The sequence below is a fragment of the Malurus melanocephalus genome, unplaced genomic scaffold (genome assembly GCF_030028575.1).
Source record: "Malurus melanocephalus ecotype Western Australia unplaced genomic scaffold, MMel_1.1 scaffold_0, whole genome shotgun sequence".
Lineage (NCBI taxonomy): Eukaryota > Metazoa > Chordata > Aves > Passeriformes > Maluridae > Malurus > Malurus melanocephalus.
In genome coordinates, this window is record NW_026623232.1 from 3,810,940 (window position 1) to 3,832,975 (window position 22,036).

The window sequence follows — 22,036 nt, forward strand, 5'->3', positions numbered from 1 at the left end:
CCCTTTAAACCATTGTATAAAGGAAAATATATTTCAAAAGCTACTACTTCACAAAAACAAGGTAGCAGACACAACGGTACTTATGAGGAGCCCAATCATATGGATGTGTTTTAGGCACGATCTGGAAATGCTTAGAACTTGACTGATTGAACCTACCAGTTGTCTCCACCTGAAAACTCTATGGCCTTTCTTACGGTAAGAACTTTAGGCTTAGGTGATAATATTTTTATCTGGACACTGCTCTTTTTTTGTCTCATCCAAGCTTCCTGGTATGGTTCAAAAAGAGCAGTTTGTGTTAATTCTGTTTTTCCTCAATTGAAAGAACAATCAGAGTTTGGAAAAATAGTAGCTTATAGCTTGTTCATGGAACCACACATTGATTTTCAGAGCACTTGAACTCTTGGTACAGATTTTCTGGTTTAAGTGAAATGTGTTTGTGCAGGACTGATTTTATAAGCAGCTTTATTCATTAGCAATTCATACCACAGCTTTACTGTAGCTGTTCGTGCAGTTTCCCAGTCGTGGGGCCTTGTTCACACTTTACGTTTTCACACACGCTGCCCTTGGTCCCAGGGTCTGTCCTGGCAGGACTTTCTGGAGATGTGTGGACACACATGGTGGTGCTCTGACCATGTCTTCCTCCCTGCAGCACCCTGGCCAGCTTTATTATTTTAATGTCCTCTGGGTAGGGTGGTGATCTCTGTAGGCTGCTAAGCAAGCTTTGTGGTTGGATCGAAGGACAAAGCAGATTTTGTCCCACACTTTTAAGGGTTATTACAGAGTTCTGCTAAACACAAATAGGTACTTAGTTTAGTTTCTTTTTTGATGAAATACTGTCAAGCAAACATATGAAGTCAGTAGCAAACCCTGAGGGCTAACAGAATTCTTAGTTCAGCTGTTTTTCACTGATGGGCAAGCAGTGTCATTTAGATTTCTGTTATAGTTACACATATATAAGCACTTTTTAATTAACTTCTTCCTGTGAGAGAATTTCTATTCACAGGTGTTTATAAAGTGGTCTCATGAATCRCAGAAGCAGAAGCTTTGGTCATGCATCAGTTAAGGTAGGAAATGTAGACATCCAAGGCTAACTGGAATGCTATCAAGCATCCTCACATTTCACCATTGCTATCTGGAACACTTTCTATGACAATGAAAACTCAGTCTAGATTTCACAAATGAAAAGAACTGCAATCAAAAATATGAAGGAAATAGATCAATAGATGGTGAGTAATCCTTATATTTTAGGCACTTTCTACAGTTTTCTCTGAATTCAAATTTTATACAATTTCCATGTAGACTTGTAGAATYGCCAGTTAGACATCTGTTGCCACAGTCCATGTATATGATTTGCATGACAGAACTACAGGTGTATAAATTCTGCTTCTCTTGCTGGATATCTTAAAACTCAGGGCAATTGTAAAATTAAGAAGTGTGTAATTTAACATGTTGTTTTAAACACAGGCTTAGGTAATACATCAAGAGAACTTTGGAGAGGTAGTGCAGAAGAACTTGGTAAACAATCTGTAAATTTGCAGGTCACTAATGAATGTGGAAAAGGTGAACTGTTTATATAGAGCCTACGGCACTGCAGACTATATGTAATGATCACCCAGCAGGACAGAAGCAAATTTACATGCTCTGCTCTGGAGGGAAAAAGGAACTTAATTTTCAATGAGATTACCTGGCACAGAAGGAATCAAAGAAGGTTCTGAGGAAAAGGCAAGCAGCAGTAGATTATACTGCTCAAAGAACCTGGATTTACTTCAAAAAAAAANAAAAAAAAAAAAAAAAGAGTTTTTGAGCATTTGTATACTCCAAGCAATAAGAACCAACATCTGCCCACTTTAAGTAGTTTGCATTCAAATTTGCTGTCTACTGAAAATCAAATATTATTGCTTACAAAAAGAAATAAAAATACATTTGTGCCATCTTTTTGCACAGAATTCTTTCCTTTTCTTTTTTGCTCCTCTTAATATCACAGTTCCCCAAACCCCTTCTGTGTCAATTATCCACCAAGAACGCATTTCATACAGGAATTCTGTCAGCATTAACACACCAAGCTGTACAAGTTTCTGGGTATTTCTACTACTGACCCTTCTCTTCTTACATAGTTTTTGCACACTTGTTTTCCTTTTTTATATCTGATTTTTACCATCTCACTGGTAGCACAAAGGAGAGCACTGACATTTACAAAGCAGTGTGAATCTTTATATAATACTGCCACTAACTAGAGTATGGCAATTACAGATTGAACTTGAAGGGATCAGTTATAAGTTAGAAATTCTTTGAGTACTATCTGACTTCCCTAAAAATTTGCAARAAGCATGAAACACAATACAGACTTTGGCCACAGACAGATTCTATTGTCTCTGATAATTTTTAAATCCATCTTCATTCAGAGTAGCTTCCAGAATAATGGCAACAAGCAAAGAAAGCATAAAATCAGAGCACAGACTTAAAAATGGTGTAGGAATCACTGGGATCCTGAAAAAAATTAAATCTTTAAGAAATACCTATGAATTTTTGAACCCTTCAAACTAATTTCTGATTAGTTCATAAGTGACCTGTCAAATTCTGTGGTCAACTCTCTTTATGCCTCTACATTTAATCAGTACATTTGCACAGAAAATAAACATTGGCATACATAAGTAAGAGTTCCACTAAAAATTATTTATTATTTAGGTGTAAATTGGCATATAGTAAGTATATATACATATTTTAATGGCAGCCCTGGATTGTGCTCCTTAAAAGAGAAAGAGAACTGAAGGCCTGATGTAAAGTCTTCAGCCAACAGAATACTTTCCACTGACTTCAGAAGGATGCGAATCAGGCCCCTAAAGTAACAACTCATTTAGTACTGACTGCTAAATTTATAGCACTTATTTTCTTTGAGTATAACAGCATCCATTCATCATGCTGCAGAAACAAAGCTGTAACCTGATCTATGACAAATATTACAAGCCTAATGGCTGATGTCCATTACTGACGGGACCTGCTCACCATTTAGAAAAGATTGGCACTGAAGGATTACTGAGCAAACATTGCACCTGAAAAAACTTGCATGCAGGAGTCTGTCATCAGGTGTGTGATAGAGGGCATTATCTGGGAACGCTGGCTCTTATCTTCGGTTGGAAACTGCTGGAATTGCCAACAATTCTCAACAAAGAGCTTCCGTCATGGAAGGCTGATACACCRAGCCAGTCTGGTGATGGTTTACCTTCCCAAGGCTTCATTCCTTTTTATGGATCACCTGAGACCAAGCAGCACACCAGTCTTTAATAGCTTAAATAGCAGGACAACCTAGCAAACTGATGACAATCAAGGGAAAACCAATCCTTTTCGGYAGAAAGACAAAATTCCAAGCATTCCCTCCCGGTAACTTAGAAAGAACTACTTTAAAAACTGCATTTTTCCAAACAGGATGCTGAGGAAAACTTTCTTGCCACTGATTCCTAGCATTTTGCAACTTTCCCATTCTTAAACTACCACTAGCTGATTTTTCACCTTTTACACCAGTACAATTGTTCTTAGGAACATATTAAATTGATTTCCTCCCTTTTTCTTTATGGAACTCTAGATAAAATTACAATTATAAAATTTTGAAGAAAGTCTAAGTAAATTCCACTTGTGCAAAAATAGTTATTTTTCTTGACATATTAAAGCTTTGAAAAATTATTAATTACTAGCAACTATTAACATGAATTGTCAGAGACATTATTTTATTCCCAAACTAGGTTTCCGAACAAGTTTAATTTGCACAGGATTTTTTAAAATGTAGGTGGAAGTTTTGGTTTACCCTTTTACATACTTCCTAAAGAAAATCAAAATTAGATTTGATACTTAAATTAAATTACTCACTTTTTAAGAAAGTATGAAAATGAGATGAAATACCTTAATATGCTGTCACCCAATAAGTATATGAAAATCTGAATATTATGCAATATTTTTCATTTTCAAACACAGGGACATATGTAAGAATATTTTTTTAAAAAAGGAGAAATGTTAACTAGCTAGCAATACACTTTTATCTACAAAAATTAGGCCAGATTTGTTCTTCTGAATCACTGTGGCAATCAAAAGAATAAATATTGCCTATATACTGAATGCCAATTCAGACCAGAAATAGATGATATTTCCAAAGAAAAGTAGCATAGAAAATCAGCTCTTAAAATATGTAAGACATATTTGATAAATATAATGCATTTTATACAGAAAAATAGTTGAATTAAGACATAAGTGGAATTTATAATTTGCTGTAAAAAGATGTTGCAAATTAAAGAAGGTTCATTTACAAAAAATAGACTTTTCTCAAGTAAAGATATAAAATTAGTTTATGTGGAATTAAAATTGAAAAAATTGAAAATTGTAATTAAAATGAAAAAATGAGTTTCATTAAGAAATGTTTCAATGGTAAGGGATTAGGGGGCAGCAGGAGTGTAGCAGCATTTATCCCAGCCATAGGATTTAACTGCTACAAAGAACGGCAAAGAGATGTATTGGGTTTGGCAAMCAAATTCCTACAATGCAGAGGTGTTTATTTATTATGGAAAAATTCCATTTGTCAGAATGAAATAAACCCTAAAAAATCATTCTGTACTTGAGACACCCAGTGTATGACAGTCATCTACAAAATAGAGAGTATGCAAGTTCAGGCAGAGCTAAAATACACAAAAATAGACAAACACTGAAGGCAAGCTATTAAAAAAAAGCATGGGAATTGATCTTGCATTTGTAACTGGAGCCAATGCTTCAGTCAGAGTTACTGCCCCATATGCTACATGAAAACTTCAGAAATTTATTACCAAGTGCCTGCTGGCTCACTGTGAAAGCAGCYCTCTGCGCTGGATAGACAGAATGCAATGGTGCAGTTTATCTGTGCTCATATGCATGCATTCCTGCGAGGAGATGCAGCATGTTATACACACACCACATTTGATGCAGACATTTTTGGAATTAAATAAAACTATTTTTATTGCATTAAAGTTAGTATTGATATTTATAGGGTAAAGAACCAGAGCATGCTGTGAGTYGAATAAGCAAAGAAAATGAAAACTAAATAAACCCCAGCCTCATATGTATTTAGAATCTGACTCTCTTCGAAGAGGCCAATAACATAGCAAGCAAAATAAACTATTTATTTTTCACAGTTCAATTCTCTGAGTCATATGGAATGCAATGTGCTCTGAACTATGAGTTAGCATTATACAGAAACACACTCTTCTAAAATATTTCCATACTCCATGCTAATTCCATTTTATCTTGTTTTATTTAAGATGCATTCCATGGAAAATCTATGTAACTGTCAAATATTCGTAGCTATTTACATTGCCTTTTTATTTTGATTTGGCGCACTGTTTTAGAGGAATAGTTTCTCCTCCATGGTCAAGCATGGATATTCTCAACATCTGGATTACTAAATTCCTTTCCGAATGTGAAGCATGATACACAGGAAGACTTCAGCTCAGGTAAAGGACATTGCAAAGAGAAGAGGGGCTGGTGATGGTGTTAGGGTGGATGATCAGCCTGACCGGCAGGTACTGCTGCCATGGCAGCTCTGTGGCTCCGCAAAAACAAGCCTGTAAGGAAAAAAATGCCTTCCTAACAAAAATGGATTTTCGAAGTTTCTCATACAATGTTATTTAATTTCTAACATTAAAAAAGAAAACAAAGTAATTTATTGGGAAAACAAAAATTGAAGATACCCCCACTTTTAATAATACAAAATTGTTACTAAAACTGTTGTAATATATAATTAACCTACCCTGACAACAAGAAAACCGTGAGTACTGAAAAAATTCTACCTATCCTAATAGCTATTCATAGTCTTACTAAATCTTTGTTATTTAATTAAAATGAGCAAATTTAATTAATGAGCAAATGTATATAATGTAAAGCTCAGKTTTTTTCTGAAGAAAAAATGTTTCATCACTGAAAAAAGTATTGATTTTGCATAGAATCTTGATCTGCAGTTTTAGAGATGTAAAAATTTTAGCTTTTTAAATCAATCCAAATCACACATAAATAAAAAATTGTGGACTATAGTAATGAAAAGGATTGGCATAAAAGAGACAAAGCTGTGTTTTCAGATGTAACCAGTGAAGAAATGAGGTAAAGACGTGCAGATTTGACAGAGATACAACCGTGCCATTACAAGTAAGTATGAGATTCAGTCTAAGAAATACATTAAATATACTTTGATTACTTTGATTGGGACACAAAAAAATTAATGAGGTTTTTTTTTTTTCTCTCACCCAATTCAAACTGCAACTTAGATGCTTTTATTTGAAAAACAAAGCTTTTGACCTAAAACACTGTTGCTCATTTTCACAGGCATGCTTTCTACAACTAAAATAAAAATGCTTTACTTTGCATTTTATGCTGYCTGCCAGGTATTTCCTGTGAACATCCCATCTAAAATCTCTTGGTTCTAGTAACTAAAGTCTGAATAGAAAATCCTGGCAAAAGTGTGGTTCTAAACTTCACGAGCAGCCATTTTAAACAGAAAGCGGGTTTTGTTGTKTTGACAATCACATTTTAAACTGATTCCTTCCAGATGAAAAGATGCTATTTCAAACAATGTAATAAAAGTGTGAAGTCAGCTGTTCTAAGGACATAAAAATGATTTATCTCTTCTCTGGTCACTGTTTTTTTCCTTGATACAGTGGAATTTTTATTTTAAAGAAAAGGTTATCAAATAATAGCTACCAGAAGCCAAAATTACAGAGAAGTAAATAACCTCTCGTCTTTCAAAGAAACATATTATGTAACTGCAATTAATTTTGCACCTCATGATGCYTCCACCATATTTATGAAATAACAAAAGGCAATGTCTAGATTCACATAACTGAAAAATGGCTAATTATTGCGGCTGACTAGTGACAATGTAATCTTGGGATTTCAGAGCTATTTTCTTTGGTAAGAAAGAGGTTTCAGATAGATTTCAGATCCTTGTATCTGCCTGTAGCTGGGCATGACAGCCTTGCTCCAGCCCAGATTTGAGAGACAGCCCCCCAATCTCTCCATCAGGGCTTGAATCAGTTTCTCATGTTTTAAATACAGGTTTCAGTTCTGGAGACTTTAGTGACACCAAAGAGAKATCATTTCAGAACAAGCAATTTTTTCAGGGACACTTCCCCAAAAAGCAGCATGATCTAAAAATACAGCTTCAGCTTAATTTAGCTATTTATCTTTAACAGTAATTCCTGAAATCCTTGCTCAGGGCATATGCAGCCCYGGCTTTGACTAAACTCCGAGAGGACTTGGTTCCTGGCCGGAGAGGTTGTCACTGGCTGAAATTTTCACACAGCCCTCGGGCAGCCAAGGAAGCAGTGGAGAAGGACAGGACACGGCACAGTTTGCTAACTCTAGGTGGCTCCCAGCTCTGAGGCACGGAGCTTCCAGGGCTCAGATGTTGTTCCGTGTCCCTGCCCGAAGGGAGGGAATGGTGCCAGGCAGAAATGTCTCTGTCAGAGCTCCAGGAGCCTGCTTGGAGCACAGGGAATGCCACAGTAGCTCACCCCTGGGAAACATYGCAGTCTCTCATGCTGAGCCACTTACTGAAGCAGGATTCATGGCATTTTCCTGGGCTACCAAATTTGGCAGACATATTCTTCACTTTCAGAGAACATAAACAAATTCAGCAAATTTGAGATAAAGCATAATATGGTATTTTCCACAACTAGATTTAACAGAAGTTTGATTATAAGCACAATTATCACATTGATCTCTTTAAACATGATGTTTGAAACCATCAGGAACCTAATGTGGCAAAATGACAAATATTCTTGAATGTTAAAATAATGACTAAAAGATTTAGTCCCACTGATCTTCTTAGTAGATAGATTAAAATGGATTGTAAACAATTCTTGTAGGTATTTTTTTACTTCTTTAATATAAGCATTTTATGATGCAGTTTTCTGATTCCAGGGAGCTATTGCTATAAATACTAATGCTATAATGAGTTCTAYTTACATTATAGCATTAGAAAACAGAGATACTTGAAAAATCATATCTTTAAGGTTAAAACTAAATGATTATAACAATATTGGGAATAAAAATCCAACAACTTGAACCTTTAAAAAATGCAGATCAGACACCCAATGTGAGGGTACCTCCAGCGGCCTTAGCAAATGAGAACGACTAATGCCTGTAAACGTCTGGCCCATTTACTTCTAAAATGCTTTTAAGATTTACATGATTTTATTGTGTTTTGTTCCTATGGGAAATAAATAAGCATGTGTTTCATCTTTGAAGCACATGATTCTCAGAAGTGATTCTCTTTAAAAGAGTGTTCTTGTTTACTGCGTTGCCATATATACCAGATTAAATTTTGCAAGTAAAATCTGYGTCCGTCAGTAATAAAAATGTGGTTAGTCAAATGCTGCCCTTAGTTACACCACTACAACCTCACTTTATTTCAGACAGCTACACACATAAGGTTCTTCACATTCCAAAGCCATTTTTTATGTTTTCAAGTGTTAACATATGAAGATGGGGGTAGGGAACATCCAGTCAGRAGCAGAGAATTCCTGCCTGAATGGGCTGATGAAAACCTCATGACAGTAACATCACTAAATAGTGCTGGCTCTGGAGACCTGTGGTCCATGGAACAGGGAGCTCTCCTTGCACTCAGGACAGCCAGCTTCAGCCTGAACCTGCCACTACATCCATGGATGCCCTCAGACAAACTACTTCACAAAATGAGCTGCTCAACAAGTTTTCAGACCACTTCTGGATCAGAAAYCTGGATCAAATAATGCAATTTTATGTCCAGCAGATATGTTCCTCACAACTTTGATATTAACACACCACCATGGGGCAAATAAGCAACATGGAATCAGGCTGCTCTGTGAAAACCACCGGTGTGCATGCGCAGTCCAGATCTGCTCGACTCCCTGACACTTTTCACATCAATATTTCCATCTGTATGTTTGAGATAATGGCACTTCCTTCTTCTGTGAAGTGTTTTGAGACCTACTGGCTAAAAGAACAAGTGTCACCTTTATTTTGTGACTCACTGGTGTTGCAAAAGCATCCAACCACTAGGAATTGTTGACACTGGATTAAAAACTGGTTATTTACAAAAGAAAGCACAAGGCRTATCACCTTCATACAAATATACAAACGATGTCTCCTTTGTGGCCATATTTGATCTAAGTCCTTGTGGGTATAATATAAATCAAAATGTTGAAGTAAATTATCAGGGAAATTCTGTCACTCAAATTTTATGAGTTCTTTTAATCTTGAAAGTAGTCTTTATGATTATTTTATTTAAAGCTATAACATCATTTAAATTTTATGGCTCAGCACACACTCAGGGTAAGAATAAAAATGATGGCTTTAAGACACAAGTCCAAATAAAGTAGAGACAATCAAATTAAACTGAAAAGAGTACAACGAGCTACTGCACACAGAACTGTGTAGACCAAGACATCAGGTAAAGTGAGAGTAAGTGGCACAACAACAGTTTCAGGGAAAGCAGATCTATTCCTCTGCATATATCTGTCATGGAATATGAAGAAGGAGCTCTTGCTAATYAGCCAGAAGAAATTCTAAAATTATTTGATTGTGTGGCACCTAGTCTATGCTAAGGCATTTTTCTTTTCACTGCAGATATGTGAGACCAATTTCCAACAGGGCCATATGGATCCTRTCTTCCAAACTGCACAGGCATGAGGGCACTCACTGAGGAGTGTTGTGTTCAAAAATAAATGTACTGATTAAACAGTTAACAAATTTAACTATGTACTATGAGAACTTGCTATGTCTTACCTACATTTTGCAAGCTCAYGCTCTCTGAAAATATACAAATACTAGCTTTTCTAAGACTGAGCACTTCTTCTTTAAAGATAAGCAAAGCAAGAACAAGTGTTCCAAAATTCAGCCCTAAGACTTTAATTTTTATTCATGAAAGCCAACAGATTTCACACAAATTTCTTTATAATTTCAATTCAAATATCAATTTGTTATAAAGCTTAATTAGGACTTTACATTTTGGATTACATTATTTCACATAGGAATGTGATAATTATTTCTGATACTCTAACTTACAGGTTTTTAGTGAAGTCTCAAAAACACAATAGTACAGTAAAAAGATGCTGTGTTCYACAGCATAATTCTGCAACATGACAGATTAAAAGAAGTAAAATAAACTATGAACTAATGGGATGCATCAGGACAAATGCAGACAGACATTTTGGTGGCGTCATGTTCATTTTTTAGCACCTTCAGGCTCACTCTAGCAAGGCTGGTACAAACATTAAGAGTTTGTAAGTGTGAGACAGGCCTGTAGAACGAGACAAGAATCGATCCATGTATAGATTTTCTTTCTCTTGAAGCACAAGGGCTAGCAGAATTTCTTCAGTGCTCAGGAGGGAGTTACTGTTCCTGTACTGGAGACAGAAAAGGCACCTGTACTTCAGTTTGCACAACCACAGTCTCTGAAACTGGCAGTGTAGGCGACTCTCTACTGAGCAGTAAGATTCTGAATGCAGCAAGCAAGCAGGGGTCCAAGTTCACTTCTGCTCCTCCTGGTCTGAAGAGCTAACAAGAAACTAAGGAGTGGGACACATAGCTGTGTGTGCATGGGAAATAACATCTTAATCTACAGCTTCTGCTTGCCTCAGAGCACTGAAAGCAGAGMCTAAAGTCTGGTCTTCTGATACCACAAGAATTTATGCCTCCAGTAATTGGAAGTTTCTCTCTCCTTTATAAATGCACTCTGGGAAGAGAGATTTTTGGCATGAYTGACCATGTCACACATTCCTTTTTGGAAATTTCATTGAAGGTTTCAGGCACAGGATAGTATTTGTATATTGTGCAACTCTTCTTTGGGRGCAGGAATGGTCAGTGATGTTGCTGTGAGTGTCACACGGCTGCGTACTCTGCCAGTCTCCTTCCCTGAGCTGCTGGCACTCAGCAGCAGCAGTGTCATCTGCAGCCAGGTGGGAGAGCCAGGCCTCAAGAGCATTGCTGCAGCCTCTCAAGCACTTGTTACCATGACACACAGTCGATGGATAGAGGCAAGACAAAGGAGAGTGTTGGCAAATTCCTTGACTGATGCATGAGCGCTGATATCACACAGACCAGGAGCCCTCCAGGTTCTGCGTGTTTGCTGATGATTGCACTCATCCAGCTCCTGCTCAGTCTTGGCTGTTCTCCCACACACTCCACCCATAGCTGACAAGTTTTGTGCTGCTTTATAACCTAATCCCATCAATGCATGAGTCAGGGTGCTGCTTATTAAAAATAAGGTGTGTGTGGTCATACAGACWATTATAGATGCAAGAGAGTGGTAAGGTGGTGCTGAGAACAAGACAGGAATAATTATAAAGCTATTGGACTGTGTAAATGTGGAGGTAATTGCTCCTTCCCAAAGCAAATTAAACATAAATAATCAAACAACTCAGCAGAAGTAATGAAGTCTCACATGAACAACAATTGTGTTTTGCACTTTCCCAGGACCATCTAGTTCTAAGAAAGSCTAACAAGCACTTTAAACTGTAACTTACTGAAGTGCTGAATTATAAAACTGGAATCCAGGACACTGCTATCCTCCTATTTCAGGAGAGTTAACAAATGAGAAAGCAACCAGTTTCTTGACTGAGTGCCTACCAACAAAACTAACTATAACCCAGAACATTTACTGTTAAAATTATGAGCCCATGAAAATCCAAGTTTATAAGAACAAAGTTGTTTACAGACTTGAAATAAAAGCATCCATCATTTTAATGCTGTAACTGCAGATTAAGACRGTGCAGATGGGCATAATTTTCCATTCTTAATATGAGACACAACACCATGTGTCTTTAATATAGATACAACATACACATTCGGCTAGAACAYTGGTTTATTCTTACATTTCAAATTCCAACCTAAGTCACTGTMAAAAAAAAAAAAAAAGCAAGTGAATACAAATGCAGTAAAGATTATGACGATATAAAAATTGGCCACTTACACAATCTAACCTCTTATTTGTAGGATCTAAAGAGAATGAAAAGTTTTCTCTATTAATGGTTTAAGTTAATCCTGTATCCAAACATTTTCCCCAGTAAGCATCAGATTATTTTTATGTTGGCTATAAAGCTGTCGCTCCTCAATAAACAGATRTGCTCCTGGTGGGTTTACCTCACTGTCAAAGATCTGTCAATTCATGCATCATCTCATAAGTGAAGCCAGAGAACCTTTACTGYGTGGCTCCCAGCAAATCCAGCTGAGCAGAGGTTGCTCATCACCTGAGAGGATCCACACCACTGCAGCTCCTGTGCAAATGGTAGTGACTGGATGCTCCCAAAACAAGTTCACAAAATCCCTGGAGTTCATAGTTCTGCCTCCCTTTAAAAGAAAACTATGTGACCTTTAATGCTCTGCTCGACTGAGCCTTCGTTTAGTGAGTCTCAATTAAATTTTATGTTTTGTAGCTCCCATTTTCTTGTAAGACAAGAAAAGAGTTCAAGGGATGAATCCTTCTTTAAAGAATTTAATTCCCCATGACGAAATTTTATTTCCTGCTACAGAGATGCTGAAAATTTGGGGGAAGGGAGTTTTTGTAGGACCTTTTCCTGTGGTTTTTTTTTTTTTTAAGATTTTTAGTGTTTTGTAAAGATACAGGAGTTTTCTGATTATTTGAAATGGACACTGTTCTATCAGTGGTTATACTGAAATGATTTCCTCTGTCCTTTTCAGCGTAATGACAGCAAAATCAGAGGGGTGGTTAAAGAATTCTGGCTTCTTTGTGATGAAGAAGCTTCCCAGGAAATCACCAGATTGCCCCTGTGATACTGTAATAGCCTAATACTATAGATTTTCAGTTGGAGGCATTGCATATGTGTTCATAAAAATAAGTACTTCCTAGGCTAATTCTGCACACTTAACAAGGTCAGAAAATGAAGGCACTATGAAGTRTCTTGTCTGAACTGGGATTTGACATTCTACCTTACCATARCTGCTACTGAAAAATGTAAGTAAAAATCAGCATAAGCAATATTCCCAAACGTAAACATTTTCAGGGACAGGCCATCAGAAACACTTCTTTTCCCACTGTGCTCCTTAATTAGTGTGGAGATTTTAATCAATTTAACATAAAATCACACATATCAGAAGGGAATTCAGAGTGCTGGAGAAAGATTCCTAAACTCTTTTTACTTTAGTTTAATCCTTTTTACTTTAGATTATGCCTAAATTCTTTATAGGTTTAGATATTCACATATTTTCAGAAAATGCCACATACCATCAGGGTTGTTTCMTGTTACCACTATGAAATAAACATGGGGCATAAATTAATTTCTCATACCCTCCTCACAGATTTACACACCTGAGTCTGAACACCTCATAAATTGATTTTGTTTGCTTAGTATCTAAATGTGAAGCCCTTTCTTGGGGCTCTCTTCTGTATATTTTTGTGGTCACACAAGGAATGTGTTATCAGGATTAAAGATTTCCACAAACTAAAATAATTCACATTCTCCCCTCACTTCCTTCACAATTGTCATAATCACCATGCTCCAGAAAACCAGACAACTTGTGCAGACAGGAGTGAAAGAGTCATGGATCGAAACAGGTTTTTCAGGATTAACTGATTTCTTTTCTTATTCTTGTCCAAAATTTAGGATTATAGTTTTTCTGAGATTTTTTATATMATTTTTTCCTAGTGCTTACTACTGATGTCTGTTTAAATGTGAATTTCTGCCCCTTCTAACTTCCTGGAGAAAAACAGGTATTCGTGAAATTTGCTTTTTGCTTAGATCAGTACTGACTGCTTTTGAAACAAGGAAGTAAAACTCTATATTAGCTCTAGCCCTACGGAAGTTTTGTCCAATCCACTGCTAAAATGTGTTTTAAATATATAATATTTCCATGCAATCATCTTCTTTTTCCTGCTCACACATTCATGACTTCATACCATCAATAAAAACATTCTGATTTAGTTCCAGCATTGAGGCAGAAGAATTCCATAGGAAAAAAAAAACCACAATGAATAATCAATTAACTTGGAAGCTGTTAATGTTAGACTCATTCTCCAGATACGAAAAATACTAGTTACTTGGGATGAGATACTGTTTTCATGCTCATTTACTTAAATATTGAAACTAGTTTCCTATTTAAAAATAGTTTTMCATCATTGTAGATATTAATACTTTAATACTTTTCTTCAGAGCAGCAGTACAAATTAACATAAACTCAGCCTAGAAAACCTCAGAAGCCACAGATTATTATTTGTGTGGAATCTTTTCAGCTTCCAAGCTTTTTAGCATCTATTGTAGTGACAATACACAACATTGACCTCTCAACAAAAGTGAAATTGCCACTGATAAGGGCAGCTGTGACAACTTCCTCTTTCAACACCTTAATGAAGCTCCTTTGAATCTTCCTGCTTTCTCATTTCAAATCACCAGGTTCCATGTGGATGTATTTATGCTCTATAGCTTAGCTAAATCTCACTTCAAGAAACAAAAGTGGTCTGGTYATTAATTTTCACTGCTCATGTCACCTCTGTTTTTCCAGTACAGCTTGTGGATGCAAGAAATGTCTCACTGCACCTATGCTGCCTCCATTGACAAGAACAGTTCAGTTTYGAGGAACATTGTTGTGGGTCAAGACAAATATATAGGTTGGACTCATGATCTATGGGTTGGACTCGATGATCTCAGAGGTCTTCTCCAACCAAAWTGATTCTGTCATATATGGATAAAAAATTGGRTTGCTATTGTATTAAAGAAGTTCATGGAAAGCCTGCCAGCTATTCAAACCTGGGATTTACTAATTAGAGTTACCTTGATTAAAGGCTGGCTCCCAAAGAGCTCCTGTGGATAACAGGCTTAACTTTAAGCATATGATTGATCCCATTACATTCACTGGCTTTAACTGGACTGCTCATAAAATTAAGCCTGTATTTAAATGCCCTTCTGGATCAGAACCCAAGTCCCCCAGAGGAGCTCAGGCTGAGAGCAGTGGTACCATATGACGCCAGTATGATTCAAGTAACTAATGACCACAACTCCTTTTTCCATATTCTACCAAACTGAAAAGCTGTAGGATTTTTCTTATACAGGTCCTGAAAAAATTGTCGACTGCAGGTAACTGGGAATGCCAGTTCATCAGACCTTGTAAACAAGTGATTCGCTCAGCCTGAGCTAGTTTGGAAAACCAGGACAAAAAGACACAAGAGTGAAAATATAGAAATCCTGTTCCCAGTATTGAAGCAGGGTTTGCACAGTGTCTCTTACAGCTGTGCATTCTTTAACATATTATAATAACCGAAATTGTCATTGTGAGTCTAATTAAGACTAATCAAGACATTTCAAATTGTGCTCATTATGTAAGACTACGTTTGCCAAATTCTCGCAATTGCAAAAAAAAAGAGTGGAATATAAAGAGGATCTAATGTCTGGAAAATGGGTGATTAAGAAAGGTCACATAAAATTGACAATTTTAAAAACATATACTCTTACCCTTCTCGTTGGAAAATAGTTCTGAAACAGTCCCCCAGGCTCTTGTAACTGGTTGGATCAGTTTTCCCTCTTTGAATTTGGAACCTAAAAAAAATACAATTTATATCACAGCATGAGAAGTCAGGGATTTTAAGTTGCTTTTAACTTTCCAATTATTATATAAAAGGAGTTTTAAAGGGKTTTTTTTTACATCTCTGATTCATTATTATATACTGTTCCTGATATACTTATTAACACTGTTTTCATAGAAGCTGTTAAACCAAGGAAAAATAGAGCTTTAGTAGTAACTTTTTTTTTGTAGTTTATGGAACTCACAGTATAGCTATCACCTTTGACATTTACACCTCTTTCTAGTTGTTTGAAAAATAAGCTGTTAACCCTGTGCGTGATCCAAAGCCCATTGAAACTAATGTGAGTGTTTGAGTCAAACCTCATTTTTGAAAACCTGAAATGGAATACTATCATGGGTTGCTCTTTTTTACATCCGACACAATTACAATAAATACCAAGCAGAGACATGATCAGATGTTGGAGCACCATTCATTTTACATAATTGAGTAAAAATATGAACAATAAAAGCAAGCAATGAATTATTCTAATTAAAACCTTATTTTCTCTATTCACATTTTGACAATAAAAATTTCAACATGAAGCTTGTGGCCTCGAAAGGAAAATCAAGAATATGATTTAAGATTGTAAACTTCTTATAGTTATGATTTATGGATAGCAACAGTGAGTTTAACAAACTATATTATTATACTAAGTATGTCAGTTAGAGAATCCTATTTCTTTCAGTTTTAAAACCACAGCTGGCACATTCAAGTAAAYAGAGTGGAGATATTTAGATTAATTTTTAGCAGCATAACTTCTTTTTAAACTGCTAATTACCAAATAGCACTAAAAAAAATATTGCTGTTGGCAATTCTAGTCTAAAACAGCCCCACATCAGGCAATGACTATATTTGTTTTATCACTAGGTACAATAATAATTCTACATAGGAGTTTACATTACAGTCAAGTACACCAGATGCCACAGGTATGCTGCTGTTCTGAGAAACAGCAATTGTTACTTATTCTGATCATGATGCTGAATCTCATTTATATGAGATAACAAGCAAGGTATTTTTAACTCAAGATTAAACAACAATATTCTCCTCTCTCACAGAATTCAGTAGGGTCAAATCAACATTTGTACTGTGGCAAAAGACATACATTGTTCTGAACATCRATATTTCTGTGCTTACACATCTGAAATTTTGTTCAATCTGAGGAAAAAGAATTGCAGTGACACAATTCTTTGGGCAGTTATGAAAGCAAGCCCACACCTTTTTTGAAAACAGTTAGAAGGAAACACTGAGTCCCTCCATAGTCCTAATAAAAGTTGTTCAGGCACATCTGGGATCTCTATCTGGGGTAACCTCTTTTATTAGCACAAGAACTTGCTGCCAAGTTGGCAGAGAGAAGAATGCTATTCAATAGGCTTGCACTCAAATAAGAGCTGGTGCATAACATTTTGTCTGAAAAGATCCCTTGGGAAGGCTAATAGCTGAAAAAATGCCTCAATGCCATCACACAAAATCCAACAGCAATATCAGCTACAGAAGCTTTTACATTGTGGTAGTCAAGCAATTCAAATTATAGCAGAACATAGTTTGGACTCACATTTTAATGTATGTAAGACTTCATTCTTTATATATCTCGGCTCCAAATAAAAAATGGATTTATTTTTCTTAAAGGAAACTTGCAAAAACTCACCAGTAACATCTTTGTCCAAGTATTTAAAAATAAAGTTTCCTTAACCCAAACTCTTTTCCTTGAGTTTCAAGATTTAGTCTGCTTGTAAACTCAAAAAAAAAATAAAATCACTGTTTCTAAAACATCTTTTGAATTATGCACTTTGCTCTTATTCACCCTGCAAATGCTCAGGAATATTCCACTTGCACATGTGTAAGGTTCTCCACTAAATCCTGCATGCACAACTGTTTGTAGAAGTGGGGCTGTATTCCYAGACTCACAGTGGGTCTCAACTACACAGGGAACATAGTTATATAATTTTATTTTACAGTTTACATACTGGCAACTTCTCAACTAAATTTAAATTAATAAAAATATGTCTGATAACAATCATGAAAATAATGGCATAAGAAATGCAATAATCCTGTAGATAATTTGTGTTTGATCAGATGAAGGACAACTTCTTGCTAAAGAAGTTAAGTCAAAGAAGCTTTACATTTATTTCAGATTTTTGTTTCAATGTAGATAAGACTTTAGTATTAAATGAGTCCATTTGTAACACTGAGTCACACAAATAACATATTCCTTCCTTTAGGGTTTTTGGATCCATTCCTTCCCTAGTAAATCTATTTTATAGCTTTAACAGCAATTCTAAAATACATGCCAATTATGTGCTTCAACCTAGATCTGTGAATTGGGTTCTTTGACTCAGAATTGCTTGCCTCAATAAAATAATGTATAACTTTTTAATGAACTAGCTAATTGATCACCAGCACTTGTTGTAAGAAGCTCAGGGAAGAGCTGAAAAAAATATTTGCTTGTTTTCTTTGAGAGAGCAGCAGCCTGTATTAGTAATCTTAATAATACAGAAGAGCTAAAGCATTCCCTTAAAAAAAAAAAACCAAAGCAACTTGGCCTGTTTTTAATGATTGTTTAGAGGAATGAACACAACTGGGGAATATGTAATGGCTTTCTCTGCTTCAAATCCRTTCCTTTCTAAAAGCACTATAAAACCACTGAATTTCATGCATTTTTGAAAGCTGGATGCCTGCCTTGTATCCTTTTAGCTTTTGCTAGACCAAAAAAGATAAATTCCCCTATAAATACCATTGCAGCACTAACTTCTGATCTAATTTATAATTTTGAAGCTTGATGGCAGGCAGCCCTCAGTGACATRCTGAACAGACATAAGTGCAAGGATGCTTTTCCAGGGCTGGGATGGATGATCTGCTACTCACTACCAGCATCCAACAAGTGTCAGATGTCACTGGACACTCCAACACATTCTGTGTTTACTGCAAACTTTATTACTTTTAAAGTGAGCACCAAGTTAACTTTCCTCCCCTCTCACTTTCCTGCTTCTTGGCTTTCTGGGCAGAACGCTGTGATGCTGAGCACTCCCCCTGGGAATGCTCACAGAGCTGTGGGGGGCACTTGGCACCCCAGGTTACCTCTTCCCACTGGGACCAGCCAAGGCATCTACTGCCTGCACTCTTGGCTTCTTGCAGTTCCCACATCCATCTCCCATGCCATGGGGGACCTCAAAGTCTCCTTTTCTGGCTTCTAGCAGCAGTCCAAAGGGCTTGGTCTTCCATGTCCCTTTGAATGAACAGTGCCTTTGCAGTAGCTCCGTTAAATACAAAAGTGCCTTGATATAATTTAAGAAGAGAACGTTGGGGTCCTTCCTTGTTCACTGCAGAAAAATGGTTGGGATCTCAAAAAGTGGGAACCATGCAAAACTCTCTGAGGTTTTGGGATCTATTCAAAAGGCACTGAAAAGTGATGATCTAAAACCATGAAACTATTTTAATTTACCCACACTAATCAGCCTACACACTACAACTTCTACTTGTGAAATGAATAAACCTAAATTATTATTATTTTACAAGCATGAGAGAGAGCATTTTTTATGGTTATAGCAGTGCTTGATCAATAACTCTCAATGGGCTCTGCCTGAAATTCCATAATGTAGAAAATGCTTGAATTCTTTCACCAGCTCTCTGAACCACTTATGGTTTAACCAGTGATCCATCATGTTGTGGAGCAATGACTCTACATAAACACATGCAACTGTTCCCAACGCCTAATGCCTTATAGTTCTTGTTGGTTTTTCAATAGCCAACATTTCATTCTGAATTTAATAAAATCCTCAGTCAGCATCATGCTTTTCTGACCCGATTMCTATTGCAATAGTCCTCTAAGTAGTCTTTTCTAATAGAATTAATATCTATAAAAGAACAAGCAGATGAGTGTGTTCTCAAAAAAAATTGCCTCACATCACTTTATAATTTGCTAAATCTTTTKTTCATGTTTGCTGAATATCTCATCATAGTATACTGTGGTTACCTTCTGCTATCCAGGTATTTATTGTTTAAAGCCTGTTTACCATGTCACCTAAAAATTCTCCCCCCTTTCTTAACTGATCTGGGTTGGAGAAAGATTTCTAATTTATACTGACATTGGTTTAGTCATCTTAAAATATAAAAGGAAGAAATCAGTATTTTCATGTCTAGATTGAAGCACATAATGAGCAGTTAAGTCCCAGTTATGTAGGACAGCCACAATGTGATATGGAGCAGTCTARACTCATCAAATTCTTGCTACTGGGTCTGCAAAGACTTCACCCTCATGCATAATTCCAGGATTTCTTGCTGCTTTTATGCAGCGCTGCTGACTGGTTTCTCAACCACAGMACTCAGAGGGAAAGAAAAACACTGACTCAGAGAACCAAAGCTTTATACCAGGCTGCAGTGCTCACCAATGAGTGGCAGCCTTAGCTGAATTTCCCTTCTCTGAGCATCTTAGTAGTATTTTACTGTACATTCTATTCCGTTTTGAATACAGCTCCTAACATTTCCATTCATGATTGGCAAATAGAAYTAGGTACTGATGTGTTTAGATACTAGAAAGAAGTTCATTACATAGCATAACAACAAAGCGAATCAAAATATCTATGCAATTTCAAATTTAAAGCAACTTTTAAATAAATGTACTGTCTTTGGGAAACTGAAAATATGTATAGCTTTTTTGCACTTGCAGTAATTCCCATGATTCCAGACACTCCTAACTGTAGTTACCCCACCAGCATAAATTGATAAAAATTGTATAGTCTGAACTTTATATATATATATATATATATATATATATATATACACACAGTATTTCACAGTTCACATGTTTATAATAAAAAAATCCTTCCTTATATTTTAAAAGGATATTGATTTGTTAAGTTAAACATTTATTCAGGTGTTACTACAAGTGCTATCTACTGATGCTTAAATTTCTTGCAAAACTTTGGACTGGAAAATGGACCTCAATAATATAATTTATTTCACTTTTTGGCTCAAGTTCTTTGAGTTGCTTATGTTACTTACAGAATAATAACTAAGCTGAGGGTATAATTCTGCCACTTATTTTAACAATAAATCATACGAACTGTTAAAGAGCTGAATATTACTTTTCAAAGAAAAAAAAACCCTTATTTTTTTAAGCAAAAGATAAAAATTTTGCTACTGCAGAGGTCATATTTTAAGTATTCTAGTACYGCTATGATAACTATTTATGATGACAGAACTTATTCCAGTCATTCTCCATGCTAGCCATAGATTTGCCTCAAATCTATGGTAGTTAGTTAGATGTTTGCAGTGGAGTTTTTTACAGTTCATATTTATATTACAGAAATAAACCAGAATCAGAGGTAGAGAGRTACTACAAAAAATTATTTCAAAATTCCTCATGATGCATTTCACTTTGTTGGGATGAATGATGCTTGTTATGTTTATTCACCTTTGTATTTTAGAGAAGTTCTTTTGGCTTTTTAATAGGAAAAGAATAGTAATAATGGAAATAATTGTAAATATACCTTGAAAGATTTCTCTGCAGAGGTGTTTTTTATATCAGTTAGAACATCAACTCTCAGCTACGATGGTAAGATAAAGTATTACCAGACACAAACTGATGATTTCTCACATTCACAAATGTGTTGATCAAACACTGCACCTCATAAATGTGTCCATTCCACACCTGATCTCTGCCTTATTGCAATCCAGGTTGGTTCTGTCCCTTTGTTATCTGATTTGTACTTTGTCACAAATACCTCAGAAATTGCCATAAATAAGTAGGGCAAAAGGAGGAAACATCACCAGTGGGTGAAAAAGGAACATCTCCCTACATCTGAATAAGGAGTACATTCATCTCCAAAGTTCCAGCTAGATCAACCACAGAATTAGAAACTTACAGCAGAATTTAGAYGGAACACATTGGCTATTCTGACCAAACCTGTTCCAATAAGATCGTTACTTGTTGCCTCCCTTTAGATTGGCTGAAAGAAATTAATCTAAAACCTCAAAAAACATTTGGTCTAAACTCTTTCAGCCTTGATGATGAGAAATTACCATGCACAGCTTACTCTGAACTTACAGRCTTTTGAAAATATTTTCCCTGAATGAACTGCATAATTGAATGAAGAAACAGCAARGTCTTAAACATGACAAAACAGCTTAGGTGCTTCACTGATACCCTCAGCCAGTTCTCTGAGTGTGACTCTTGCTCTTATACCACAGAAAATCACACTAATCAAAAAAAAACCAACCCTACATCTTTCCTGCACTTCCTAGTACTTTTATAGATGGACTTTCCCCTCTCTCTTGCTAAGCAGCACATCATTTCATCCCGAATATCAGTGGGAAAAAGAAAGTAGTACAATAAATACATTTTTATGTATTTAATGTTTTAGATATTAAAGCTGCATTTTGTCAGCTACTAATGAAGAGCTCTTCTGAATTTTTTTCTCCTGCATTAATTCTTCCTTTGTGTGCATGGGACAAACATACAGTAGTTATAACATCAAA

At 36.1% G+C, this 22,036-nt stretch overlaps 1 protein-coding gene across 3 annotated transcripts in view; it reads right to left on the reverse strand.

Annotated features, from left to right (window-relative positions):
• SLC25A21 (solute carrier family 25 member 21) overlaps positions 1–22,036 on the reverse strand; it is a 224,407-nt gene that overhangs the window by 40,595 nt on the left and 161,776 nt on the right. For all 3 annotated transcript variants that reach the window (XM_057367793.1, XM_057367709.1, XM_057367633.1), the window contains exon 3: positions 15,453–15,536. In XM_057367793.1, the coding sequence (XP_057223776.1) occupies positions 15,453–15,536 (84 nt within the window). The remainder of the gene's footprint in view (positions 1–15,452; positions 15,537–22,036) is intronic.